The 24,115-nt window shown below is 45.2% G+C and overlaps 2 protein-coding genes across 2 annotated transcripts in view; one reads left to right on the forward strand and one right to left on the reverse strand.

Annotated features, from left to right (window-relative positions):
• Positions 1 to 18,805: 18,805 nt before the first annotated feature.
• LOC119324916 (lycopene beta cyclase, chloroplastic-like) lies at positions 18,806 to 20,681 on the forward strand. Its single transcript, XM_037598680.1, has one exon. The coding sequence runs from the start codon at positions 18,957 to 18,959 to the stop codon at positions 20,415 to 20,417; it is 1,461 nt and encodes a 486-aa protein (XP_037454577.1). The 5' UTR covers positions 18,806 to 18,956; the 3' UTR covers positions 20,418 to 20,681.
• Positions 20,682 to 20,755: 74 nt separating this feature from the next.
• Positions 20,756 to 24,115, reverse strand: part of LOC119324917 (protein STRUBBELIG-RECEPTOR FAMILY 8-like) — a 5,658-nt gene continuing 2,298 nt past the window's right edge. The window contains exons 10-16 of the mRNA XM_037598682.1: positions 23,743 to 24,087; positions 22,881 to 23,128; positions 22,231 to 22,502; positions 22,011 to 22,146; positions 21,779 to 21,918; positions 21,540 to 21,696; positions 20,756 to 21,232 (exon numbers count right to left, since the gene is read on the reverse strand). Coding sequence (XP_037454579.1) covers positions 21,074 to 21,232; positions 21,540 to 21,696; positions 21,779 to 21,918; positions 22,011 to 22,146; positions 22,231 to 22,502; positions 22,881 to 23,128; positions 23,743 to 24,087 — 1,457 coding nt within the window. The 3' untranslated portion in view covers positions 20,756 to 21,073. The remainder of the gene's footprint in view (positions 21,233 to 21,539; positions 21,697 to 21,778; positions 21,919 to 22,010; positions 22,147 to 22,230; positions 22,503 to 22,880; positions 23,129 to 23,742; positions 24,088 to 24,115) is intronic.

Genomic DNA, 24,115 nt, shown 5'->3' on the forward strand with positions numbered 1-24,115 from the left:
TAGGCGGAACAAGCCTCCGCACTCATAGCCTTTTCCAACAAATTGTCCACACTTGGAAATTACAACTTTATTGGACTCAAAAACCAACTTAAAACCATCTCAACATAAACGGGAACCGCTGACGAGGTTCTCATTGATGGACGACACATGATGAACGTTCTTCAGACGCACGGTCTTCCCCGAAGTAAACTTCAGATCAACCGTACCAACTCCTCGAACAATGGCATGTGACCCATTCTGCATCAGCACGGGAGAAGTCCCTGTGGCCTAGTAAGAAGAAAACATGGAGGCGTCAGCACAAACATGTACATTTGCACTGGTGTCAATTAACCAATCAGGTGATTGAAATACTGAAAGGATGGTAGGAAAAATACCGTACCCAGATTCCTTCATATCAGTATCACTGATGAAAACATTAGGGGACTTGCCGCTCTTCTCATGTTCGCGCTCCTCATAGCGGTTAGGACACTTCGTAGCCTAGTGATTATGATCACCGCAGACATGGCAAAGTCCCTTCCCCTTCTTATGAGAATTCTTCTTGAAGTTGGTAGAATGTGACGGCTTGTTCTTTGCATCAAACTTGCCTTTGCCCTGAGTTTTGTTCTTGTTGTTTTTGAACTTGTTGGGCTGGAAGTTCTTCTTCTGTACCATGTGGGCAGTAGAAGCTCCCTCGGCAACTCGAGCACGTGTGTCCTTTGCTCTCGCCTTCTCTTCAACATCAAGAGTACCAATGAGATCCGAAATGGAAAACTCCTGTCTCTTGTGTTTTAGGGAAGTAGGAAAATTGCTCCAGAAAGTGGAAGCTTGGCAATGATCCCTCCGGCAACAAATTTGTCCGGCAACACACACTTGAAGTACTCAAGTTCTTTTGCGAGCGACTGTATCTCATGAGCCTGATGTACAACAGAGCGCTCATTAGTCATCTCGTAGTCATAGAATTGCTCCATGACATACAACTCGCTGCCAGCGTCCGAGGCCCCAAACTTGGCCTCGAGCGCAGCCCCCATGTCCTTGCCGTTGTCGAACGACATATACGAATCCACAATGGAATCGTCCAGAACACTCAGAAGGGCGCCTTTAAAGAGGGTATCCATCTTCTCAAAAGCTTCATGCTGTGGAGGTTCAAGATTGCCCTTAGGCTTGCCCTTGGTGGCATCATAGCAGTACAAGGTCTGAAACCAGTAAAGTGCTCTCGTGCACCACCTCTTATATTGCACGCCCTTAAAGATAGGCGGCTTCAGATGCGCAGCAAAACCACTCGGAGTAAATTGCCGATAATAAGGTTTTTGGATTGTTGAATATATGAGCAAATTACTATGAGTTTTAATCCGAATAAACAGAAGATAAATCATGACAGCACTAGCAGAGATTAAACTAATCATGAGAACTAGCATAGTAGATGAACAAATCACATCTAGGGCACATACTAGAAACATGAATTCTACCACGATCGCGAACAAGAAGGATAGAATCACATACGGTGCGGTGGGAGCAGCGACGCCAGCGTTGACATTGTCGCTCATGTCGTCGAGGATGAGGTTGCCGAGGTCGGGGAAGAAGTCATCGTTGGCGAAGTCGCCGCTGCTAGCAGTCACGCGAGTGCGCTCCCCAAAAACCTGATCGCCCCTCTCCCGTACAGGATCACGAGAGGCGGGGTTCCGAAGGCATGCTGTCCCTTCTTGCGGTGCACACCGAAAGGAGGGATGGAGAAGACTTGTGTGGCGGCGCAATGATCTGCAATGGTGGTGCGAAACCATATGAAGTGGCGGTGGCTAGGGTAGACGTCTGCCTGACTATATAGTGCGGGCCGGGTAGGTCATGGGAGTAAACCCCACGTCTGAGTCGCGATCCAAAAGAATTGGAAACAATTTAGTAATTAACGCGTCCGTTAATTATTAATTAATGACTCATTAATTTCTCCGAGCAGCAAAAAAATAGAAAATGTCCATAGCTCTGTCCTCGGCTCGGCTCAATCCTGCAACCCATGGCGCGTCGTGACGAGGCATGGCATGGTGAAGTGAGCGAGGAGGAGGAGCGCGTGTGTATGTCTCCTCTTCTCATCTCATACAAGTGGTAGAAGAGATCATCTTATAAAGAGGTGCAAGTCTCACTCAACTTCCGTGGTGGGACTAAACTTTAGTCTCACTCACTCCACTCACATGTGTGCATGAATGGGCCAAGAGAATTTCATTAGTTGGGCTTTTGGCCAAAGGCCTACTAGCAAAATTCCAACAGGATCCCGTGCACGAATTCTAAAGCGATAGCTCCCACGTACCCCTCAGCGAACTAGGAGATGACGACACTAAATGGTTTGCTCGGGATGGAAATCTAGGTGAACACGTTTGTGATGAGAATTTATGTTTTTAAAGCATGACAATTCTCACTTTTTCCATTAATGTGGCATAACAATTCTCTTCAGCCTGCATCTCAAATCCTGAGTATGCAATTTTCATAAAAAAATAGCAGGATCTAGACACCCATAACGATTCCCGCACATCAGCGGAGATTTTTATTGAGCGAACCTTCTATTATCGTGTACCATTTCCTTTACTTCATGATACTTTTCAAAAATTGAGCCGAGATTTTTTTCTCGTATCTTCGTGATGAACACTTTGATCACTGTACCTAGTTATCCTCGTTACAGGTTTGTACTCTTTACTCATTCACATATTCCGACGTTCCCATGACTAACACCTTAGTCACTATGTTTGGACAGACAATGATGAGCATTATGATGAGTGGGCCCAGGCCCCAGAGTGTAACTCTTCATCATCAGAGGAGGAGCAAATCCCAATCTTGACATACCAAACACCACAACATATTTTTCCAACATACCATAAAGCTACCTTTATATCACACAGTTACAGAGTAACATTTGCCAACCCAAAATAAACATCTGATATCCAAGTATACGGTGTTCTGATGCACTAAGGACTTAAGCAAACATTAACACTTTATATGAAAATTTCGAGAACATATTGACGACGTGATCTCGTAGTATCTCATAAGTTGGATCTATCCAACATAACTGTTACCCTAACAATTCGCTCCCATTATTATCAGCACCCTTGTTACAATAATAATGTGAATGGCTTGAAAAACGCAACCATCAACAATACATGAGATGGTCTAGAGGACATACTATGGATATATTTTTGTTTATGTTTCTCCACATGCAAATAGGGTTTCCTTTGAATTTCACAATCAAGAACCATTGCAATTATACTACAAACATATAAACTCAATTATGAACATGGAGATAGAATAATAACATCTTTATTATTGCTAGTAGGGCATATTTCCAACAATGAAAACAATCATATGCAACAAGCACATACAAATACACTTTGTGTGGGTGAAATAATTTGAGGCATGATCACTTTTGGTCTATTCGCAAGTATTTTTATATCACTTTATACACAACATAGCGTAGGCTAATTGGGCGGTACTGGGAAACCATTACATGTACCTAAACCTTTGGTATGAGAAGAATATTGGTTGGATTCCATCCCAAAGGCACTTTTCTTGGGTTTACAGTTTCAAGAACTTATTCTATCAACTCATTATTGATAATATTGCAGAAATGCTTAAATAATATGATTACTTCCTTTAGTGATCCGGAAGTGCAGCGGAAAGGATTCTCTCCTTTTTCCCCAGAGGTGAACCCGAGTTATCGAACCCATAGGAGGAGGGTGCCTTTTAAGCTAGAGTCTCAAACGAGATTTTGGTAAAGAATTAATTCCAACTTTTGACCAGATCGTAAATCAAACTTGACACTGCAAATACTTATAATAAAAATAGGCATGTGTATGAGGTCTTAATGCTTACAACCATATATTTTTGGAGGGACCAAATATGATCTTAATTTGTGCACTGACCCATCAAGATGTGCTTGTTACAAACTGAAGTGGGGGATGTGTACAAATTACATCTTGTCTGACACGCATCCTGCATCAAGAGTCAATTGTCCAATCGAAGTCCCTATCCGTCTGGCGGGGTTACCTCAATAATTAGGATTGCAATAATAAGACAAAAGCATTGGCATTTAATGAATGCACCTCTTGAATCCACAGAGATAGGATCGTGTTATCATACTAAACCTTTCTGTCACTGGTGTTCAAAATAACACTTCACGGTCTCGCTGCCCTTAGACTCTTTGTGGCTCGTTCTCCAAGATCCTGGGTACCTGCAGGGATGAAGAATGCGAACAAAACAAGAGACAATTATGGAGCAATTTTATTTCACACTAACGAGACGTTAATTAAAAGAACTTACATTGATCCCTACAACAAATACATCGGGTTGCAAGGCTCTTGCCTCAACCCATACCTTACCGAACTACTCACGCATGGAGATCAGATCACACGAAGAACGCATCATAAAGGTGTATTGATTGATAATGTGTCTTACAGTGGATGTCGTGTGTGATACATGATTATAAGTATGACTAGATGGAAGAGAACTATGATGGACATGAAGGTGGTGGCTATGGAGATGGGAAATGGCGGCGGCTAGGGTTGGTGGTGATGAGGATGATGATCACTGCTCTGTTTTGCAACTCTGTGGCTCTTTCGTTAACATTTTAGCATCGACCCCTTTATAAAGTATGCCATATGACCGCTCATGCGAGTGAGTGCAGGCACATGGAGCACCGTCTTTTGCCCTGGAGATTCTGCTGCACCTCCCACTTAATTTCCTTTATCTCCTCTTTACTCTTTTCCTTGTTCTGACTTGATTTCGTCATTATTTTACCAGCTTTAGGTCGTCCGTAGTTTCTTACAATGATTCACAACAATATGCAATCGAGTCTATATCCTTGCAATCAACTTTTAACCAGAATATTTAAGAATTAATGATCAACAAATTGATCAGATTTCCTAAGAACTACACTTTACTTGACCAACTATCTCTACATCTTATAACTCATATGACACTCATACTTGAGTTGGACATTCCAGTCTTCTTTTCCTTCTGCCTTTTACTTCTTATAGTTTTACTTCCAATATTTCTCCTACTCACAGAAGAACCATACAAATTTAAGAGTGGTGTGAGCCTGAACTTCCCTAGGCGTGTAAGTCTCATTACATCTTTCAGATTTGTTCTTTTATCTTTAAGTTCTCACTATCAACACATGACTAATGTTTTTCTGGATCCTATATATTACAGTCTTAAACATAGTTGAGCGTTTCACTAGAAGTTGCAAACAAACACTTCTTTAGATATCACATATCTTTTAACCTTTGTTTGTTTCTGAAAAAAAATTCAATTCCAGGAATATCACATAACTATCCCAAACATTTTGAAGTTTAGGTTTCTTGGAAGCAAGCAGACTTTCATATGATTCTAGCCTTTTGGATCGAAGGACATGAGTCTTCTCATCCATAACATCGGCAGGAGAGTATTGTAAGCATGCAATAGAAACAATCTTTCTCGGCACTCTAGAGGACGATCCTCTCATTACGTTTACCAATCATAAAGATGTTGGAAATATGCCCTAGAGGCAATAATAAATTGATTATTATTATATTTCCTTGTTCATGATAATCGTTTATTATCCATGCTAGAATTGTATTGATAGGAAACTCAGATACATGTGTGGATACATAGACAACACCATGTCCCTAGTAAGCCTCTAGTTGACTAGCTCGTTAATCAATAGATGGTTACGGTTTCCTGACCATGGACATTGGATGTCGTTGATAACGGGATCACATCATTAGGGGAATGATGTGATGGACAAGACCCAATCCTAAGCCTAGCACAAGATCATGTAGTTCGTATGCTAAAGCTTTTCTAATGTCAAGTATCATTTCCTTAGACCATGAGATTGTGCAACTCCCGGATACCGTAGGAGTGCTTTGGGTGTGCCAAACGTCACAACGTAACTGGGTGGCTATAAAGGTACACTACGGGTATCTCTGAAAGTGTCTGTTGGGTTGGCACGAATCGAGATTGGGATTTTGTCACTCCGTGTAAACGGAGAGGTATCTCTGGGCCCACTCGGTAGGACATCATCATAATGTGCACAATGTGACCAAGGGGTTGATCACGGGATGATGTGTTACGGAACGAGTAAAGAGACTTGCCGGTAACGAGATTGAACAAGGTATCGGTATACCGACGATCGAATCTCGGGCAAGTACCATACCGCTAGACAAAGGGAATTGTATACGGGATTGATTGAGTCCTTGACATCGTGGTTCATCCAATGAGATCATCGTGGAACATGTGGGAGCCAACATGGGTATCCAGATCCCGCTGTTGGTTATTGACCGGAGAACATCTCGGTCATGTCTGCATGTCTCCCGAACCCGTAGGGTCTACACACTTAAGGTTCGATGACGCTAGGGTTATAAAGGAAGTTTGTATGTGGTTACCGAATGTTGTTCGGAGTCCCGGATGAGATCCCAGACGTCACGAGGAGTTCCGTAATGGTCCGGAGGTAAAGATTTATATATAGGAAGTCCTGTTTCGGCCATCGGGACAAGTTTCGGGGTCATCGGTATTGTACCGGGACCACCGGAAGGGTCCCGGGGGCCCACCGGGTGGGGCCACCTGCCCCGGGGGGCCACATGGGCTGTAGGGGTGCGCCTTGGCCTACATGGGCCAAGGGCACCAGCCCCAAGAGGCCCATGCGCCTAGGGAACCCTAGAGGGAAGAGTCCTCAAAGGGGAAGGCACCTCCGAGGTGCCTTGGGGAGGATGGACTCCTCCCCCCCTCTTAGCCGCACCCCTTCCTTGGAGGAAGGGGCAAGGCTGCGCCTCCCCCCCTCTCCCCTGCCCCTATATATAGTGGAGGGGAGGGAGGGCATCCATACCTGAGCCTTTGGCGCCTCCCTCCCTCCCGTGACACCTCCTCCTCTCCCGTAGGTGCTTGGCGAAGCCCTGCAGGATTGCCACGCTCCTCCATCACCACCACGCCGTTGTGCTGCTGCTGGATGGAGTCTTCCTCAACCTCTCCCTCTCTCCTTGCTGGATCAAGGCGTGGGAGACATCGTCGAGCTGTACGTGTGTTGAACGCGGAGGTGCCGTCCGTTCGTCACTAGGATCATCGGTGATCTGAATCATGACAAGTACGACTCCATCAACCCCGTTCACTTGAACACTTCCGCTTAGCGATCTACAAGGGTATGTAGATGCACTCTCCTTCCCCTCGTTGCTAGTCTCTCCATAGATAGATCTTGGTGACACGTAGGAAAATTTTGAATTTCTGCTACGTTCCCCAACAGTGGCATCATGAGCTAGGTCTATTGCGTAGATTCTTTGCACGAGTAGAACACAAAGTAGTTGTGGGCGTCGATATTGTTCAATATGCTTGCCGTTAATAGTCTTATATTGATTCAGCGGCATCGTGGGATGAAGCGGCCCGGACCAACCTTACACGTACGCTTACGTGAGACCGGTTCCACCGACAAACATGCACTAGTTGCATAAGGTGGCTGGCGGGTGTCTGTCTCTCCCACTTTAGTTGGATCGGATTCGATGAAAAGGGTCCTTATGAAGGGTAAATAGCAATTGGCATATCACGTTGTGGTTCATGCGTAGGTAAGAAACGTTCTTGCTAGAAACCCATAGCAGCCACGTAAAACATGCAAACAACAATTAGAGGACGTCTAACTTGTTTTTGCAGGGTATGCTATGTGATGTGATATGGCCAAAAAGGATGTGATGAATGATATGTGTGATGTATGAGATTGATCATGTTCTTGTAATAGGAATCACGACTTGCATGTCGATGAGTATGACAACCGGCAGGAGCCATAGGAGTTGTCTTTATTTATTTGTGACATGCGTGTCAACTTAAACGTCATGTAATTACTTTACTTTATTGCTAACCGTTAGCCATAGTAGTAGAAGTAATAGTTGGCGAGGCAACTTCATGAAGACACGATGATGGAGATCATGGTGTCATGCCGGTGACGATGATGATCATGGAGCCCCGAAGATGGAGATCAAAAGGAGCAAAGTGATGATGGCCATATCATGTCACTATTTGATTGCATGTGATGGTTATCATGTTTATACATCTTATTTGCTTAGAACGACGGTAGTAAATAAGATGATCCCTTACAACAATTTCAAGAAGTGTTCTCCCCTAACTGTGCACCGTTGCGACAGTTCGTGTTTCGAAGCACCACGTGATGATCGGGTGTTAGATTCTAACGTTCACATACAACGGGTGTAAGACAGATTTACACACGCGAAACACTTAGGGTTAACTTGACGAGCCTAGCATGTACAGACATGGCCTCGGAACACGGAGACCGAAAGATCGAACATGAGTCGTATAGAAGATACGATCAACATGAAGATGTTCACCAATGATGACTAGTCCGTCTCACGTGATGATCGGACACGGCCTAGTTTGACTCGGATCATGTAATCACTTAGATGACTAGAGGGATGTCTATCTGAGTGGGAGTTCATAAGATGAACTTAATTATCCTGAACATAGTCAAAAGGATTTTGCAAATTATGTTGTAGCTCACGCTATAGTTCTACTGTTTAGATATGTTCCTAGAGAAAATTAGTTGAAAGTTGATAGTAGCAATTATGCGGACTAGGTCCGTAAACTGAGGATTGTCCTCATTGCTTCATAGAAGGCTTATGTCCTTAATGCACCGCTCAGTGTGCTGAACCTCGAACGTTGTCTGTGGTTGTTGCGAACATCTGACATACACGTTTTGATAACTACGTGATAGTTCAGTTAAACGGTTTAGAGTTGAGGCACCAAAGACGTTTTTGAAACGTCGCGAAACATATGAGATGTTTTGAGGGCTGAAATTGGGATTTCAGGCTCGTGCCCATGTCAAGAGGTATAAGACCTCCGATGACTTTCTTAACCTGCAAACTAAGGAGAAAAGCTCAATTGTTGTGCTTGTGCTCAGATTGTCTGAGTACAACAATCGCTTGAATCGAGTGGGAGTTGATCTTCCAGATAAGACAGTGATGGTTCTCCGAAGTCATTACCACCAAGCTGCTAGAGCTTCGTGATGAACTATAATATATCAGGGATAGATATGATGATCCTTGAGGTATTCGCGATGTTTGACACCGCGAAAGTAGAAATCAAGAAGGAGCATCAATTGTTGATGGTTGGTGAAACCACTAGTTTCAAGAAGGGCAAGGGCAAGAAGGGATACTTCATGAAACGGCAAATCAGCTGCTGCTCTGGTGAAGAAACCCAAGGTAAAACCCAAACCCGAGACTAAGTGCTTCTGTAATAAGGGGAACAACCACTAAAGCAGAATTACCCTAGATACTTGGTAGATAAGAAGGCTAGCAAGGTCGATAGAAGTATATTGGATATACATTGTGTTAATGTGTACTTTGCTAGTACTCCTAGTAGCACCAGGGTATTAGATACCGGTTCGGTTGCTAAGTGTTAGTAACTCGAAACAAAAGGCTACGGAAAAAACGGAGACTAGCTAAAGGTGAGCTGACGATATGTGTTGGAAGTTTTTCCAAGCTTGATATGATCAAGCATCGCACGCTCCCTCTACCAAAGAGATTGGTGTTAAACCTAAATAATTGTTATTTGGTGTTTGCGTTGAGCATAGACATGATTGGATTACGTCTATCGCAATACGGTTATTCATTTAAGGAGAATAATGGTTACTCTATTTATTTGAATAATACCTTCAATGGTCTTACACCTAAAATGAATGGTTTATTAAATCTCGATCGTAGTGATACACATGTTCATGCCAAAAGATAGTAATGATAGTACCACCTACTTGTGGCACTGCCACGTAAGTCATATCGGTATAAAACGCATGAAGAAGCTCCATATTGATGGATCTTTGGGCTCACTCGTTTTTGAGAAGTTTGAGACATGCGAACCATGTCTATTGGTGTATATGCATGAAGAAACTCCATGCAAATGGACCGTTTTGACTCACTTGATTTTGAATCACTTGGGACATGCAAATCATACCACATGGGCAAGATGACTGAAAAGCCTCGTTTTCAGTAAGATGGAACAAGATAGCAACTTGTTGGAAGTAACACATTTTGATGTGTGCAGTCCAATGAGTGCTGAGGCATGCAGTGAATATCGTTATGTTCTTACTTCACAGATGATTCGAGTAGATGTTGAGTATATTTACTTGATGAATCACGAGTCTGAATTATTGAAAGGTTCAAGTAATTTCAGTGTGAAGTTGAAAGATCGTCGTGACAAGAGGATAAAAGATCTATGATATGATCATAGAGATGAATATCTGAATCACGAGTTTGGCACAGAATTAAGACATTGTGGAAATTGTTTCACAACTGATACAGCCTGGAACACCATAGTGTGATGGTGTGTCCAAGCGTCATAGTTGCACCCTATTGGATATGGTGCATACCATGATGTCGCTTATCGAGTTACCACTATCGTTCATGGGTTAGGCATTAGAGACAACCACATTCACTTTAAATAGGGCACCACATAATTTCGTTGAGACGACACCGTATGAACTATGGTTTGGAGAAACTAAGTTGCCGTTTCTTGAAAGTTTGGGGTTGCGACGCTTATGTGAAAAAGTTTCAGGTTGATAAGCTCGAACCCAAAGCAGATAAAATGCATCTTCATAGGACACCCAAAAACAGTTGGGTATACCTCCTAATTCAGATCCGAAAGCAATAGGGATTGTTTCTTGAATCGGGTCCTTTTTTGAGGAAAGGTTTCTCTCAAAAAGTTGAGTGGGAGGATGGTGGAGACTTGATGAGGTTATTGAACCGTCACTTCAACAAGTGTGTAGCAGGACACAGGAAGTTGTTCCTGTGGCACGTACACCAACTGAAGTGGAAGCTTATGATAGTGATCATGAAATTTCGGATCAAGTCACTACCGAACCTCCTAGGGTGACAAGGATACGTACTACTTCAGAGTGGTACAGTAATCCTGTCTTGAAGGTCATGTTGCTAGACAACAATGAACCTACGAGCTATGGAGAAGCGATGGTGGGCCCAAATTCCGACAAATGGTTAGAAACCATAAAATCCGAGATAGGATCCATGTATGAAAACAAAGTGTAGACTTTGGCAGAACAACTCGATGGTCGTAAGGCTGTTGAGTGCAGATGGATTTTGAAAGGAAGACAGACAATGATGGTAAGTGTCACCATTGAGAAAGCTCGACTTGTTGTTAAGATGTTTTTCGACAAGTTCAAGGAGTTGACTACGATGAGACTTTCTCACTCGTAGCGATGCTAAGAGTCTGTTGGAATTATATTAGCAATTACTGCATTATTTATGAAATCTTGCAGATAGGATGTCAAAACATTGTTTCCTCGACGATTCTTGAGGAAAGGTTGTATGTGATACAACCGAAAGTTTTTGTCTATCCTGAAATATGCTAATAAGTATGCAAAGCTCCAGCAATCCTTCTGAGGACTGGAGTGAGCATCTGGAGTTGGAATGTATGCTTTGATGATGATCAAAGATTTTGGGTGTATACAAAGTTTATGAGAAACTTGTATTTCCAAAGAAGTGAGTGGGAGCACTATAGAATTTCTGATGAGTATATGTTGTTGACATATTAATGATCTATAAGGATAGATTAAAACGCTTAATGGTACTTTCAAATGAGCACATACCTTGACATGATCTTGAAGGTGTTCAAGATGGATCAGTCAAAGAAGGAGTTCTTGCCTGAGTTGTAAGGTATGAAGTTAAGACTTAAAGCTCGACCATGGCAGAATAGAGAGAAAGGACTAAGGTCGTCCCCTATGCATAAGATGTAGGCTCTACAGTATGCTATGCTGTGTACCGCACCTGAAGTGTGCCTTGCCATGAGTCAGTCAAGGGGTACAAGAGTGATCCAAGAATGGATCACGGGACAGCGGTCAAAGTTATCCTTAGTAACTAGTGGACTAAGGAATTTTCTCGATTATGGAGGTGGTAAAGGGGTTCGTCGTAAAGGGTTACGTCGATGCAAGCTTAACACCTATCCGGATAGCTCTGAGTAGAGATACTGGATACGTATAATGGAGCAACAATTTAGAATAGCTCCAAGTAGAACAGTTATTTGGAATAGCTCCAAATAGAACGTGGTAGCTGCATCTAGGAGATGACATAGAGATTTGTAAAGCACACACGGATCTGACAGGTTCAGACCCGTTGACTATAACCTCTCTCACAAGCATAACATGATCAAACCCAGAACTCATCGAGTGTTAATCACATGGTAAATGTGAACTAGATTATTGACTCTAGTAAACTCTTTGGGTGTTAGTCACATGGGGATGTGACCTTGAGTGTTAATCACATATCGATGTGAACTAGATTATTGACTCTAGTGCAAGTGGGAGACTGTTGGAAATATGCCCTAGAGGCAATAATAAATTGATTATTATTATATTTCCTTGTTCATGATAATCGTTTATTATCCATGCTAGAATTGTATTGATAGGAAACTCAGATACATGTGTGGATACATAGACAACACCATGTCCCTAGTAAGCCTCTAGTTGACTAGCTTGTTAATCAATAGATGGTTACGGTTTCCTGACCATGGACATTGGATGTCGTTGATAACGGGATCACATCATTAGGAGAATGATGTGATGGACAAGACCCAATCCTAAGCCTAGCACAAGATCATGTAGTTCGTATGCTAAAGCTTTTCTAATGTCAAGTATCATTTCCTTAGACCATGAGATTGTGCAACTCCCGGATACCGTAGGAGTGCTTTGGGTGTGCCAAACGTCAACGTAACTGGGTGGCTATAAAGGTACACTACGGGTATCTCTGAAAGTGTATGTTGGGTTGGCACGAATCGAGATTGGGATTTTGTCACTCCGTGTAAACGGAGAGGTATCTCTGGGCCCACTCGGTAGGACATCATCATAATGTGCACAATGTGACCAAGGGGTTGATCACGGGATGATGTGTTACGGAACGAGTAAAGAGACTTGCCGGTAACGAGATTGAACAAGGTATCGGTATACCGACGATCGAATCTCGGGCAAGTACCATACCGCTAGACAAAGGGAATTGTATACGGGATTGATTGAGTCCTTGACATCGTGGTTCATCCGATGAGATCATCGTGGAACATGTGGGAGCCAACATGGGTATCCAGATCCCGCTGTTGGTTATTGACCGGAGAACATCTCGGTCATGTCTGCATGTCTCCCGAACCCGTAGGGTCTACACACTTAAGGTTCGATGACGCTAGGGTTATAAAGGAAGTTTGTATGTGGTTACCGAATGTTGTTCGGAGTCCCGGATGAGATCCCGGACGTCACGAGGAGTTCCGGAATGGTCCGGAGGTAAAGATTTATATATAGGAAGTCCTGTTTCGGCCATCGGGACAAGTTTCGGGGTCATCGGTATTGTACCGGGACCACCGGAAGGGTCCCGGGGGCCCACCGGGTGGGGCCACCTGCCCCGGGGGGCCACATGGGCTGTAGGGGTGCGCCTTGGCCTACATGGGCCAAGGGCACCAGCCCCAAGAGGCCCATGCGCCTAGGGAACCCTAGAGGGAAGAGTCCTCAAAGGGGAAGGCACCTCCGAGGTGCCTTGAGGAGGATGGACTCCTCCCCCCCTCTTAGCCGCACCCCTTCCTTGGAGGAAGGGGCAAGGCTGCGCCTCCCCCCCTCTCCCCTGCCCCTATATATAGTGGAGGGGAGGGAGGGCATCCATACCTGAGCCTTTGGCGCCTCCCTCCCTCCCGTGACACCTCCTCCTCTCCCGTAGGTGCTTGGCGAAGCCCTGCAGGATTGCCACGCTCCTCCATCACCACCACGCCGTTGTGCTGCTGCTGGATGGAGTCTTCCTCAACCTCTCCCTCTCTCCTTGCTGGATCAAGGCGTGGGAGACATCGTCGAGCTGTACGTGTGTTGAACGCGGAGGTGCCGTCCGTTCGGCACTAGGATCATCGGTGATCTGAATCACGACGAGTACGACTCCATCAACCCCGTTCACTTGAACGCTTCCGCTTAGCGATCTACAAGGGTATGCAGATGCACTCTCCTTCCCCTCGTTGCTAGTCTCTTCATAGATAGATCTTGGTGACACATAGGAAAATTTTGAATTTCTGCTACGTTCCCCAACAAAAGATTCAACCAGATAAGAACAACTAATCAATATCAACAACAAAGGTGGAACTATGAGCTATTATTCTACAACCATAATGCAAACTACACATAGACATTGTTCATCATTAATTTGCAATAGTGATTAAACTTATTTAATACATAATTGTGCTCCCGCTCAAACATTATCTCTCATATTGATTTTAAGTGATTCAAGATCCTGATCTGATTCACACCAATTGATCTCGACATCAATGATGACGTAAACTTCAATCGGTGGGCAATCTTTTGACGATCATATATCCATATGACTCTTATTCATCATTCAAAGCTTCGTGCTCTGAGCTCACAACGATTCTGCTAGAACTTCAAGACAAATGAGTGCTATCTGCTTGCTCGGTCTGACCTCGCCCACCTTACACTTCACGATCTGTTTGTACTCATGTGAACATGATGCACTTCGGAAAGCCACATGTTATAGACGGTTGCAATACTGGGCAGAGCACCTTTTAACTTGATATTTTCAGTGAGAGATCACCCTAACAATTAACTACTGCGCAGTCAAAGGGTGCAAACAATAAAGGGATAAACATCTCAGGCAATTCGTAATAGCATGACATGGTATAGCCGTGGGCACCGGGAAGTCTTCATGGTCTTATTGAATCTTCAGTTGAAACGTCGCCGTGGTGGTAGAAAAATCGTTGCGGGGCAGCCGTTTCAAAAACGCTGTTGTGGCGGCAATTTCAGAAAATGTTGTCGTGGTGACCGTTTCAAAAACGTTGTTGTGGCACCACTTTTAGAAAATGTTACCGTTGGACGGAAATTTCAGCACCTCCTTCTTGCGCCCGGTACACCTTTTCCACGTCGGGGGTCCTCCATGTACACTTGCCACCATCACCTGTAACCTGTAGGAGATCTCAACACCTTTTACATTAAAGTGGCAATCTCGTGGCTCCAGCCATCATACCATGACGCACAGGCCACTTAACATTACAACATATAACCATCTCATACATAAACTCATTATCATGACGAAGTCTATACCACATCATAGGCAAACCTGTAAAACTACGTGGATGCTAGGGTTTCCGGATAACACTAACTACATATGTGCACAATCAAGCCGATAATGTTGTTGCTAGATTAACTTTTGGGGTGTGTGAGGGAAGAGACTTAATTAAAAATCTCTAGCCCCGCACTAAACTTCGTCAAATTTGCCCTATCTTCATCGCCCGCTTGTGTACGTGATGGTTCACTATTCTTGACTATGATGAAGCCCAAAGAACTGTTAGCAGATCGTCGACAGCCAGAGCCGACCGATTGTCGGAACTTTATACAAAGCTACATCATGTCGTCAATGAACTAAACTGAAGAAACACTCGAGGGAAGCATATCAGGAACATCAAACCCTCCCATCCACATGTGATCTAGATCGAAACTTGCGTCTACTCATAGAACCGCTCATGATGCCACAGTTGGGAAAAGTAGTAGAAAACAAAAAAAATTGCCCTACGATCACCCAAGGACAATATGAAGATGCATATAAGGTTTGGATCAACGATCGTTACCGACTCCGGAGTGCAGCAGAAGTAGATGAGTCGGTGTAGATCGTATATGGAGTCCCGCGAACCATAAATGACGATCCCGCGAATCACCCTCAAATGATCCCGCGGATGGAAGACCGAAAGCACGGCCTCTCTACTTGGTTGCAAGCATACGGTATTCACGATCCCACAGCGCTTCGCCGTCCAGAGCTAATCTTCACCGGAGAATTAGAGGGGGGAGATTAGAACCTCCCTGGGCTTCTAATTATGAGGATTAGAGGAACTAGGTCTAGTTGTAGTTAGATCAACTAGGATAACTAGAACTAGAGCTAGATGAACCACAGGAGGCTCCAAAACTGTGTGTTCCAAAGGTCAAAATCCTCTAGTATATATAGGTTAGAGGAAAGAGGAGGGGCTGCCACCAAGGAGGGAAGGACCCTCCTTGGTGCGCCGGCCAAGGGGGAGGAATAGGACTCCTCCCCCCACTTCAATTCGGCCTCCCACTTGGAAAAGCGGGGAGCCTTCCCTATTGGGTCATGGTGACCAAATATTCCTTCCACCACTTGGCCTTTTAAGGCCCGTTGATATTAAATTAAATATAAAGCCTCCTAACAATTACTAGAGCCTTTTATTATTCATTTTGCATCCCGGGAAACATTTTCCACCTATATATTATTCATTGATAATACCCGGTATTGCCCGATAAGCTCTGAAACCCTTCCCGTGACCCGAAACGCTTCTGATTCCTCTCGAAACTATTCCGAATTAATGAAACAATTTCACAAATAAACCCTTGATACTCTCGTTCTAATAACACTCAGCAGATCATGATTACCTTAAGCTTGTGACCCTGTAGGTTCCGTAAATCATTGATATGAACGAAACCTCTTTGCACAATGGCCGATAGCGGAACCGTGGGCGTCCATATCAATCCCTATGATTACACGGATGACATTCGAGTGAATGGTTATCATTTGATGTTCCCTTTGCTTCGTGATACTTTACAAAACCCGAGGTGAGATGTCTCGGTATCCTCTTGAGTGATACACATGCTCGCTATATTGGTCTCCTCGTTGCCGATTTTGTTCTTTTTTATCGTTGTCGTGTTTCGGCATCCCCGTGACTTAGTCACCTTAGAGACAATACTATAGGATAGAATATGAACTATTAATTCTGAACAGAGAAATATAATAATATAATAGTATTGTCTCTAAGGCATATTTCCAACACCGACCACTTTTACATTATTTTCGTATGACGTACACTTATAAATACAAATAGTCCCCTGGTCATTCATCATTATCACCAAAACCCCACATAGAGCCTAAGATGTCATATCATAGTCGAGCAATCACAAGCTTTCTTGGTACACGCGAACTGATCTTCTATCAACGGTACTTTGGGCTCTTTGATTTGAGGGATCACGAAATCACAAAAATAGAAAGTGCATGACTGCAACGTCATGCCCACTCGAATATTGCATGAATGTATTTGCCTTCGGAAACACTAACGCCCACACGTGTGGGCATTCTTCAACTCGCCCACACGCCTGGATGGTCGTTGATGTCTTTTGCACGAATCTTGACACGAAAAGGTGGATTTGGTGTGCCACGTAGGATGGGGTTGATGTGTAGGTGTTGGAGAGTTTGCCCACACGCCCCACATCACCTGTTGCCAGTTGCGCTGTGTGGGCGAACTAGTTTCTGCCCACACAGCCGCCACCTAGTCCATGCGCGTGTGGGCGAACTGATTTTTGCCCACATGACACTCCTACGTTGTGGATGGCAACTGCAGTTACGCGAACGTGGCAACTAGGTAAACAAACATGGCAATTGTGATTCTTTTGCTAGACGGCAAATGCAGTTGCGCGTACGTGGCAACCAGATAAACACACATGGCAACTACGATTAACTATACATGGCAACTATGGTTGGACCACACGTGACAACTAGGTAAACACACATGACAACTACTGTTTGACCATGTGTGGCAAGTAGTTAATCACACACGGCAACTACGGTTTGATTACACGCGGCAACTACTATAAATTAGACATGGCAACTATAGTTAATCAAAATAGATAGAGTTGTCATGTTTTTACAACTACACTTGCCATCCCGGATAACTACATCTGCCAATCAGGATGGCAACTAAATCGTCATCCCGCGGGTACCTAACGTAGTTGCCCTAGGACGTGTCGGCATTTTTGCTTCGTGCCACACGCGCGGGGTGGAGATGAGTAGTACTTGTTGGGCGTGTGACACGAAGTAGCCGCTCCCGCACGTGTGAGCAATTCTAATATCCGCCCACACACAACCCGTGTGGGTTGCCTCCTGCTCACACCATACACGGTGTGTGGCCAGACCCTTTAACGCCCACACATGTGGGCGTTATCAGCGTCCTTTGCCTTAGTGTTTGTTTGATTGAAAAAACTTGAAAAACAAGAGAGAGTTTTCAATAGGAGGTTTGAGTGAATGGAAATTTTCAAATGTGATGTAAAAGGATCATTTGAAGAAAATCTTTAGGACTCGGCAATACAGATCACACAACTGGTATAGAGTTTTTTTCTTCTTCTAGAGATTCCAATTCTCCAAAGTCTAGATGAATGAAAATCCTCTAAATGAAAGAGACCCGATGTCACGTATCGCATGAATCGGCCGGTTTGTTCGAAACTCTTGAAATTGTCAAATCAAAGGTATCATTTCTGTTTTCCTTTTACTAGATACCACATTAGTGTCATCTCGTCTATTCCTAATTATGTCACATCTAACCTGATGTCCACTATATTTATGGTTTATTTTTATTTTTGCCTCAATTTTTCTTTGTTTCTTGTTGCTGCATTATTTGTGAAAGGTTCTAGATGTGAATCAGAGAAACTGTTTGTGAACCTCAAAAAAAAAACTGTTTGTGAATTAAATACTGTAAACTTTTTTGGGGGGAGAATTCACTACGGCCTATCATGTCGATTTCAAGCTGCCGTCCGTACTCGTCCTGACACGGACTGATCGCTAGCCCAGCCACTGCCGAACTAACACGCATCCTATTCCCCAGATCCTCCTCTTCCGCTCTAGCAGAGCACTGCTCCGACGGATTTTGGAGGGTTTGAAGAGAGACAATCATATCCATGGGTATTTTGTGCTGGCGGCTGCGGAACCGAGATGGGTTTCCCCTCCACCTCTTGTCCCGACGCTGGCACCACCTTCACAGGATCTACCCCGTGGAATCCGCCACCCACGGCCACGGACGGCAGTGGTGGTGTGGCCACCACACCACTCCGCCCTCCCTCAGCTCACCTCCCCTCCCTCGCCCCCGCCCCCACTCTACAATAAGTAGCTTATCGCCTCAGGATTACACGGCCACGCCGCGGCAGCGAATCCCCACCTCCCATGGCCACCACCGCCCTCCTCCTCCGCGCCCACCACGCCTGCCGGCCGCCGCCGCCCGCGCCGCCGGGGCGGGCGGCGATCGTCTGCAGGGCCACGGCGTCCGCGTCGGCGGGGCAGGCGCTGCGCTCGCTGGCCCCGCCGCCGCGGCCCGAGCTGCTCTCCCTCGACCTGCCCCGCTACGACCCGGCGCGCTCCCGGCCCGTCGACCTCGCTGTCGTGGGCGGCGGGCCCGCGGGGCTCGCCGTGGCGCAGCGCGTCGCCGAGGCGGGCCTCTCCGTCGTCTCCATCGACCCCTCCCCGGGCCTCGTCTGGCCCAACAACTACGGCGTCTGGGTGGACGAGTTCGAGGCCATGGGCCTCTCCGACTGCCTCGACACCGTCTGGCCCTCCGCCTCCGTCTTCATCGACGACCACACCTCCAAGTCGCTCCACCGCCCCTACGCCCGCGTCGCCCGCCGCAAGCTCAAGTCCACCATGATGGACCGCTGCATCGCCCACGGCGTCCGCTTCCACCAGGCCAAGGTCGCCAAGGTGGTCCACAACGAGGCATCCTCCCTCCTCATCTGCGACGACGGCGTCGCCATCCCGGCCACCGTCGTCCTGGACGCCACCGGCTTCTCCCGCTGCCTCGTGCAGTACGACAAGCCCTACAACCCGGGCTACCAGGTCGCCTACGGCATCCTCGCCGAGGTCGACGAGCACCCCTTCGACATCGACAAGATGCTCTTCATGGACTGGCGCGACTCCCACCTCCCCGAGGGGTCCGCGATCAAGGACCGGAACAGCCGCGTGCCCACCTTCCTCTACGCCATGCCCTTCTCGCCCACCAGGATCTTCCTCGAGGAGACGTCGCTGGTCGCGCGCCCGGGGCTCTCCATGGACGACATCCAGGAGCGCATGGCCGCGCGCCTGAGGCACCTGGGAATTCGCATCCGGAGCGTCGAGGAGGACGAGCGCTGCGTGATCCCCATGGGCGGGCCGCTGCCCGTGCTGCCGCAGAGGGTGGTGGGCATCGGCGGCACGGCCGGGATGGTGCATCCGTCCACAGGGTACATGGTGGCGCGCACATTGGCGACCGCGCCCATCGTGGCAGACTCCATTGTGCGGTTTCTAGACACTGGAAATGGTGGCATCGCCGGGGACGCGCTCGCCGCCGAGGTGTGGAAGGAGCTGTGGCCGACGGACAGGCGGCGGCAGAGGGAATTCTTCTGCTTCGGCATGGACGTCCTGCTCAAGCTGGACCTCCAAGGTACACGACGCTTCTTCAACGCATTCTTCGACCTCGAGCCGCACTACTGGCACGGCTTCCTCTCGTCGAGGCTGCTCCTGCCTGAGCTCTTGATGTTCGGGCTCTCGCTGTTCGCGCACGCTTCCAACACGTCCAAGCTGGAGATCATGGCCAAGGGCACCCTGCCTCTTGCCAAGATGGTCGGCAACTTGATACAGGACAAGGATAGGTGATGACTTAGAGGGTATGTATGTACCTGCATCTCAAGATCTTCATGGGGTCTTTGATTTTGGCATAGCTTTTTCTCAAATGTATCTATGATTGGCAAAGAGGATTTAAATAGCACTGCTAGCAACAGCAGCTTAGGACCTCCAGAGAGATGTAACAATTCTTGCTGCTGCTACGTTATTGAGATGTATAGTTCATATACTGAGGTATCGATCCATGTATTATATGTCAACATGGTGGACAAACACAGATCAAAGTTTTCCCATAAATTACTTACAAAAGGTCTCGCATAATCATAGAAAATTTTAGCCTATACAGTAAGAACATGAAGTAGGATGGAACGCAGTGCCAAGTAAAAGGTATGTACTTGTTTGACATCCAACAAAGTTATCCTGTTGCATTAACATTTCTTTTCTCTACCCCGACTAACATGCTGTACACACGGTTGATTTGAGAACACAGTTCAACTGTTAAGTAGACTACCCCGAACAAAATGAAGAGAAGAATGAGCATAATTGAACAATGTAAATACCAAAATTATCTTCTCAAATTCATTTGATCCTCAACTGTCTGAACAACTCATGTGTCCAGTTCATATGCAGTCACCCAATTCTTGTATTTGACCCTCGGACCTTTTCACTTTTGCCATTGAAGAAAATGCTCAGAAGGAAATGTCTCTTGTTTCTCCTTCACGTTCTGGAGCCCTGTAAGAAAACCCTAGTTCCTCACCTGATTGCCGCCTTACTATGCTAGCCCTCTGCATCAGGCGCACAAGTTGCTGGACAACCTCAGACATAGGAGGACGGAACTCTGGCTCCGGCTGCACAAAGAAATCACAGAAACAATTATTAGGTATTAGGATATGCCCCTGACATGAAATACATGTGGCAAAATATGCCAAGAATAAAATTTAAGAGATGAGCCAGGATAACTTCATGACACATGAATTTGCTTTGTAATTTAGTACTTGCAATATTAATCAGACTAGGCACGTTAGATTGAAGGAATCTGAACAAAAACTATTAGGCGTGTTCTTTTCTTCTTTTATTATTTATTGAGTGCTACCATATGGTTATGGGTAACTAGTCTCTACACAACTGAATATCTCTCCCAAACAAAGACGGTACCTGAACACAAAGTGCAATTATGTCTGCAAAGCGGGAGAGCGATTTCGCAGGGTACATTCCATTTAATGCTGGATCAACCATCTTAGAAAGTGCATCGATATCATGAAGCTGAGGCGTAGCCCATCTAACAAGAGACTGTTCTGACCTCTCTCTAGAACTGCAACAGCCGTCCAAAGGTCAATTTACTAATTATAAGGTGTAACGCACCAGAATCAGAATATAAGCTAGAGGGTATATACCTGTCTAGCGGCTTCCTTCCAGTCAATAGCTCTAGCATCACTACTCCAAAACTGTACACGTCACTCTTTACAGTATAAATTCCTGACATGGAAAACTCTGGGGCACTGTATCCAAATGAGCCAACCACTTCAGTAGAAACCTGGAACAACAAACCAAGTAATTAGTGCAGGTTACACCTACAGGTGCCATTTCAGAACTATCTCGGTACTTGGATGTATTTGTGATACTTGCCTGTCTCTCAGTATTGGGTGTCAAGGCAGCGAGCCCACAGTCAGATAAATGTGCATTATGCTCTTCATCAAGTAGAATGTTTGCGGACTTAAAATTTCTATGAACAACAGAGGGCAAGCAAACCTCATGCAGGTATCTATACAAAGGTTTGGAAAACGTTAACATTATATGTGTCATCCACTAGAACCTTCAGAAATAGCAAGGGATTAAAGTAACTTACTCTAATGCCCGAGCAGTGCCTAGTGCTATTCTTACACGGATGTTCCATGTAAGTCTTCTGCTCATCTCATCAGAGAAGTGCAGCATATCATGCAGCGTTGTGTTTCCAATGTACTCATAAACAAGAAGCCTTTGGGCATGCTCCACACAGTACCCTGTAAGCGGCACGATGTTTGGATGCCTAAGTCGTGACATACTTGATACAACCTCAAGGAAATCATCTTCTTCCTGCAAGGAAATAGCGGCACTGTCTACCTTCTTAACAGCCATAACCTGCAAAAGTGGCATAGAATTCAGCTGGAGTGCACAGCATTACAGAGGGGGAAAAGAGGAAGAGGGTGTATGTATTAAAAACCTCTTATATTCTTACATTTGCTGCATTTTATAGTAAACATGCTAGAAAACAATAATCGCCTGGGCAGTGTAACCAATTCTTATTCGATTAACCATGGTAAATGAATAATCTGCTATATTCATAATGCTCAAGTTCAAAATGCATAAAATAGTTTTGCACTCAAAATTGGCAAAAAAAAAGGGAATAGAGCTGATTCAGCCACCCACGAACTTGAGGTTTATGAGTAATAACAAGGACTTGCTAAATTTCCACCAGGGTTATATAACTCATTTAAAACGGCAGGAAGCATATTTTACCTTCCCATTGGGGAAATCAGCCTTGTAAACACGACCAAGTGAACCCTCTCCCAGAAGGGAATCTTGACAGAAGCTATTCGTCGCAACTTGGAGGGAAGCCACGGTGTAAGGTGTCGCAGTTATGGGAACCTTTGTCTTTCTCATAGAACCAGTTTTACCATAAACCCTCTCGGGAGTCATTTTCTCAGCAGGCAGGACTTTCATAGCCGTATTTTCAAGACCTTGCTCTGGGATTTCCCTGTTAGATACTACAAAACAAAAACACAGATGGAAGGTAAAAATCTGAATTATGACTAACAAGTGTGCAATAAATTCAGTTAAAATACCGAAGATTATCAAATGAGCGAAATTGGGGAGGGGGAGGGGAACAGGGTTTGCAGTTTTTGTTTGCCACCATTAGATCTATTGAGTGCATATTACAGACTATCCAAGATTTCAAGCTCTTCACTACTAGATTTAGTGTCGTGCCTCAAAAACTAGTTGCAAAACTAAACTGATCTTGATGTCAAAGGCTAGTAATGTGCTACCTTGTGCTGGAGGTTGCATCATGAATCATAGTGTGCCATGTGAGTTTTGTTTATGCAGGCAAAAGGCACTAAATGACACTTAGGCTCTACGGATGGTCAGAACTCAATTATCTTACAATAATATGGCTTGGCCTGTGAAACTGGGTTAATGAAGGTCGAAGAACATGATTTTCATTACTGATACATACACCGGTTTCGGACCCAATCAAACAGCACTCAATTTAACAGTTGCCTTATCAGCTAACGGCAGTATCTCAGCTGATTGAAAATAGCATAAGATTATACTAGTAAAATACAGCAGCAAGAAAACATGCCAGCATAAGAAAGTGCAGTACCTTCCTCTATGTTCACTGATAGTGGACCTACAAAATCTTTGGATTCTGTGCTGCTATCATCCTTCCTTTTCCGAGATTTACGAATGCATAATACCAAAAGAAGAAGCACACACAAAGCAGCAAGTACTGAGCCAACAATTATCCCCACAAGCGAAGCTGTCTGCAGACCATTCTTGCCACCTTGACTAGTGGAGCTCTCAGAGCCTTTTGGAGCATTTCCACTTCCCCCAGAACGGTTAGGACGACTGCGCGGCCTTCTAGGGGGTGGTGGCATGAAAGGTGGTGGTGGAGGAGCAGGTCCATTCAGGAATGAGTTTCCATTAAGTCTGCAGTTGTTGTAATTGCAACAAGTTATTAGAATGTTTTAACAAGG

Source organism: Triticum dicoccoides, chromosome 6B (assembly GCF_002162155.2).
Source record: "Triticum dicoccoides isolate Atlit2015 ecotype Zavitan chromosome 6B, WEW_v2.0, whole genome shotgun sequence".
Classification (NCBI taxonomy): Eukaryota; Viridiplantae; Streptophyta; class Magnoliopsida; order Poales; family Poaceae; genus Triticum; species Triticum dicoccoides.

Bases quoted from the DNA above. Each gene is read 5' to 3' on its own strand.
- LOC119324916 (XM_037598680.1), top strand. From the start codon at position 18,957: ATGGCCACCACCGCCCTCCTCCTCCGCGCCCACCACGCCTGCCGGCCG.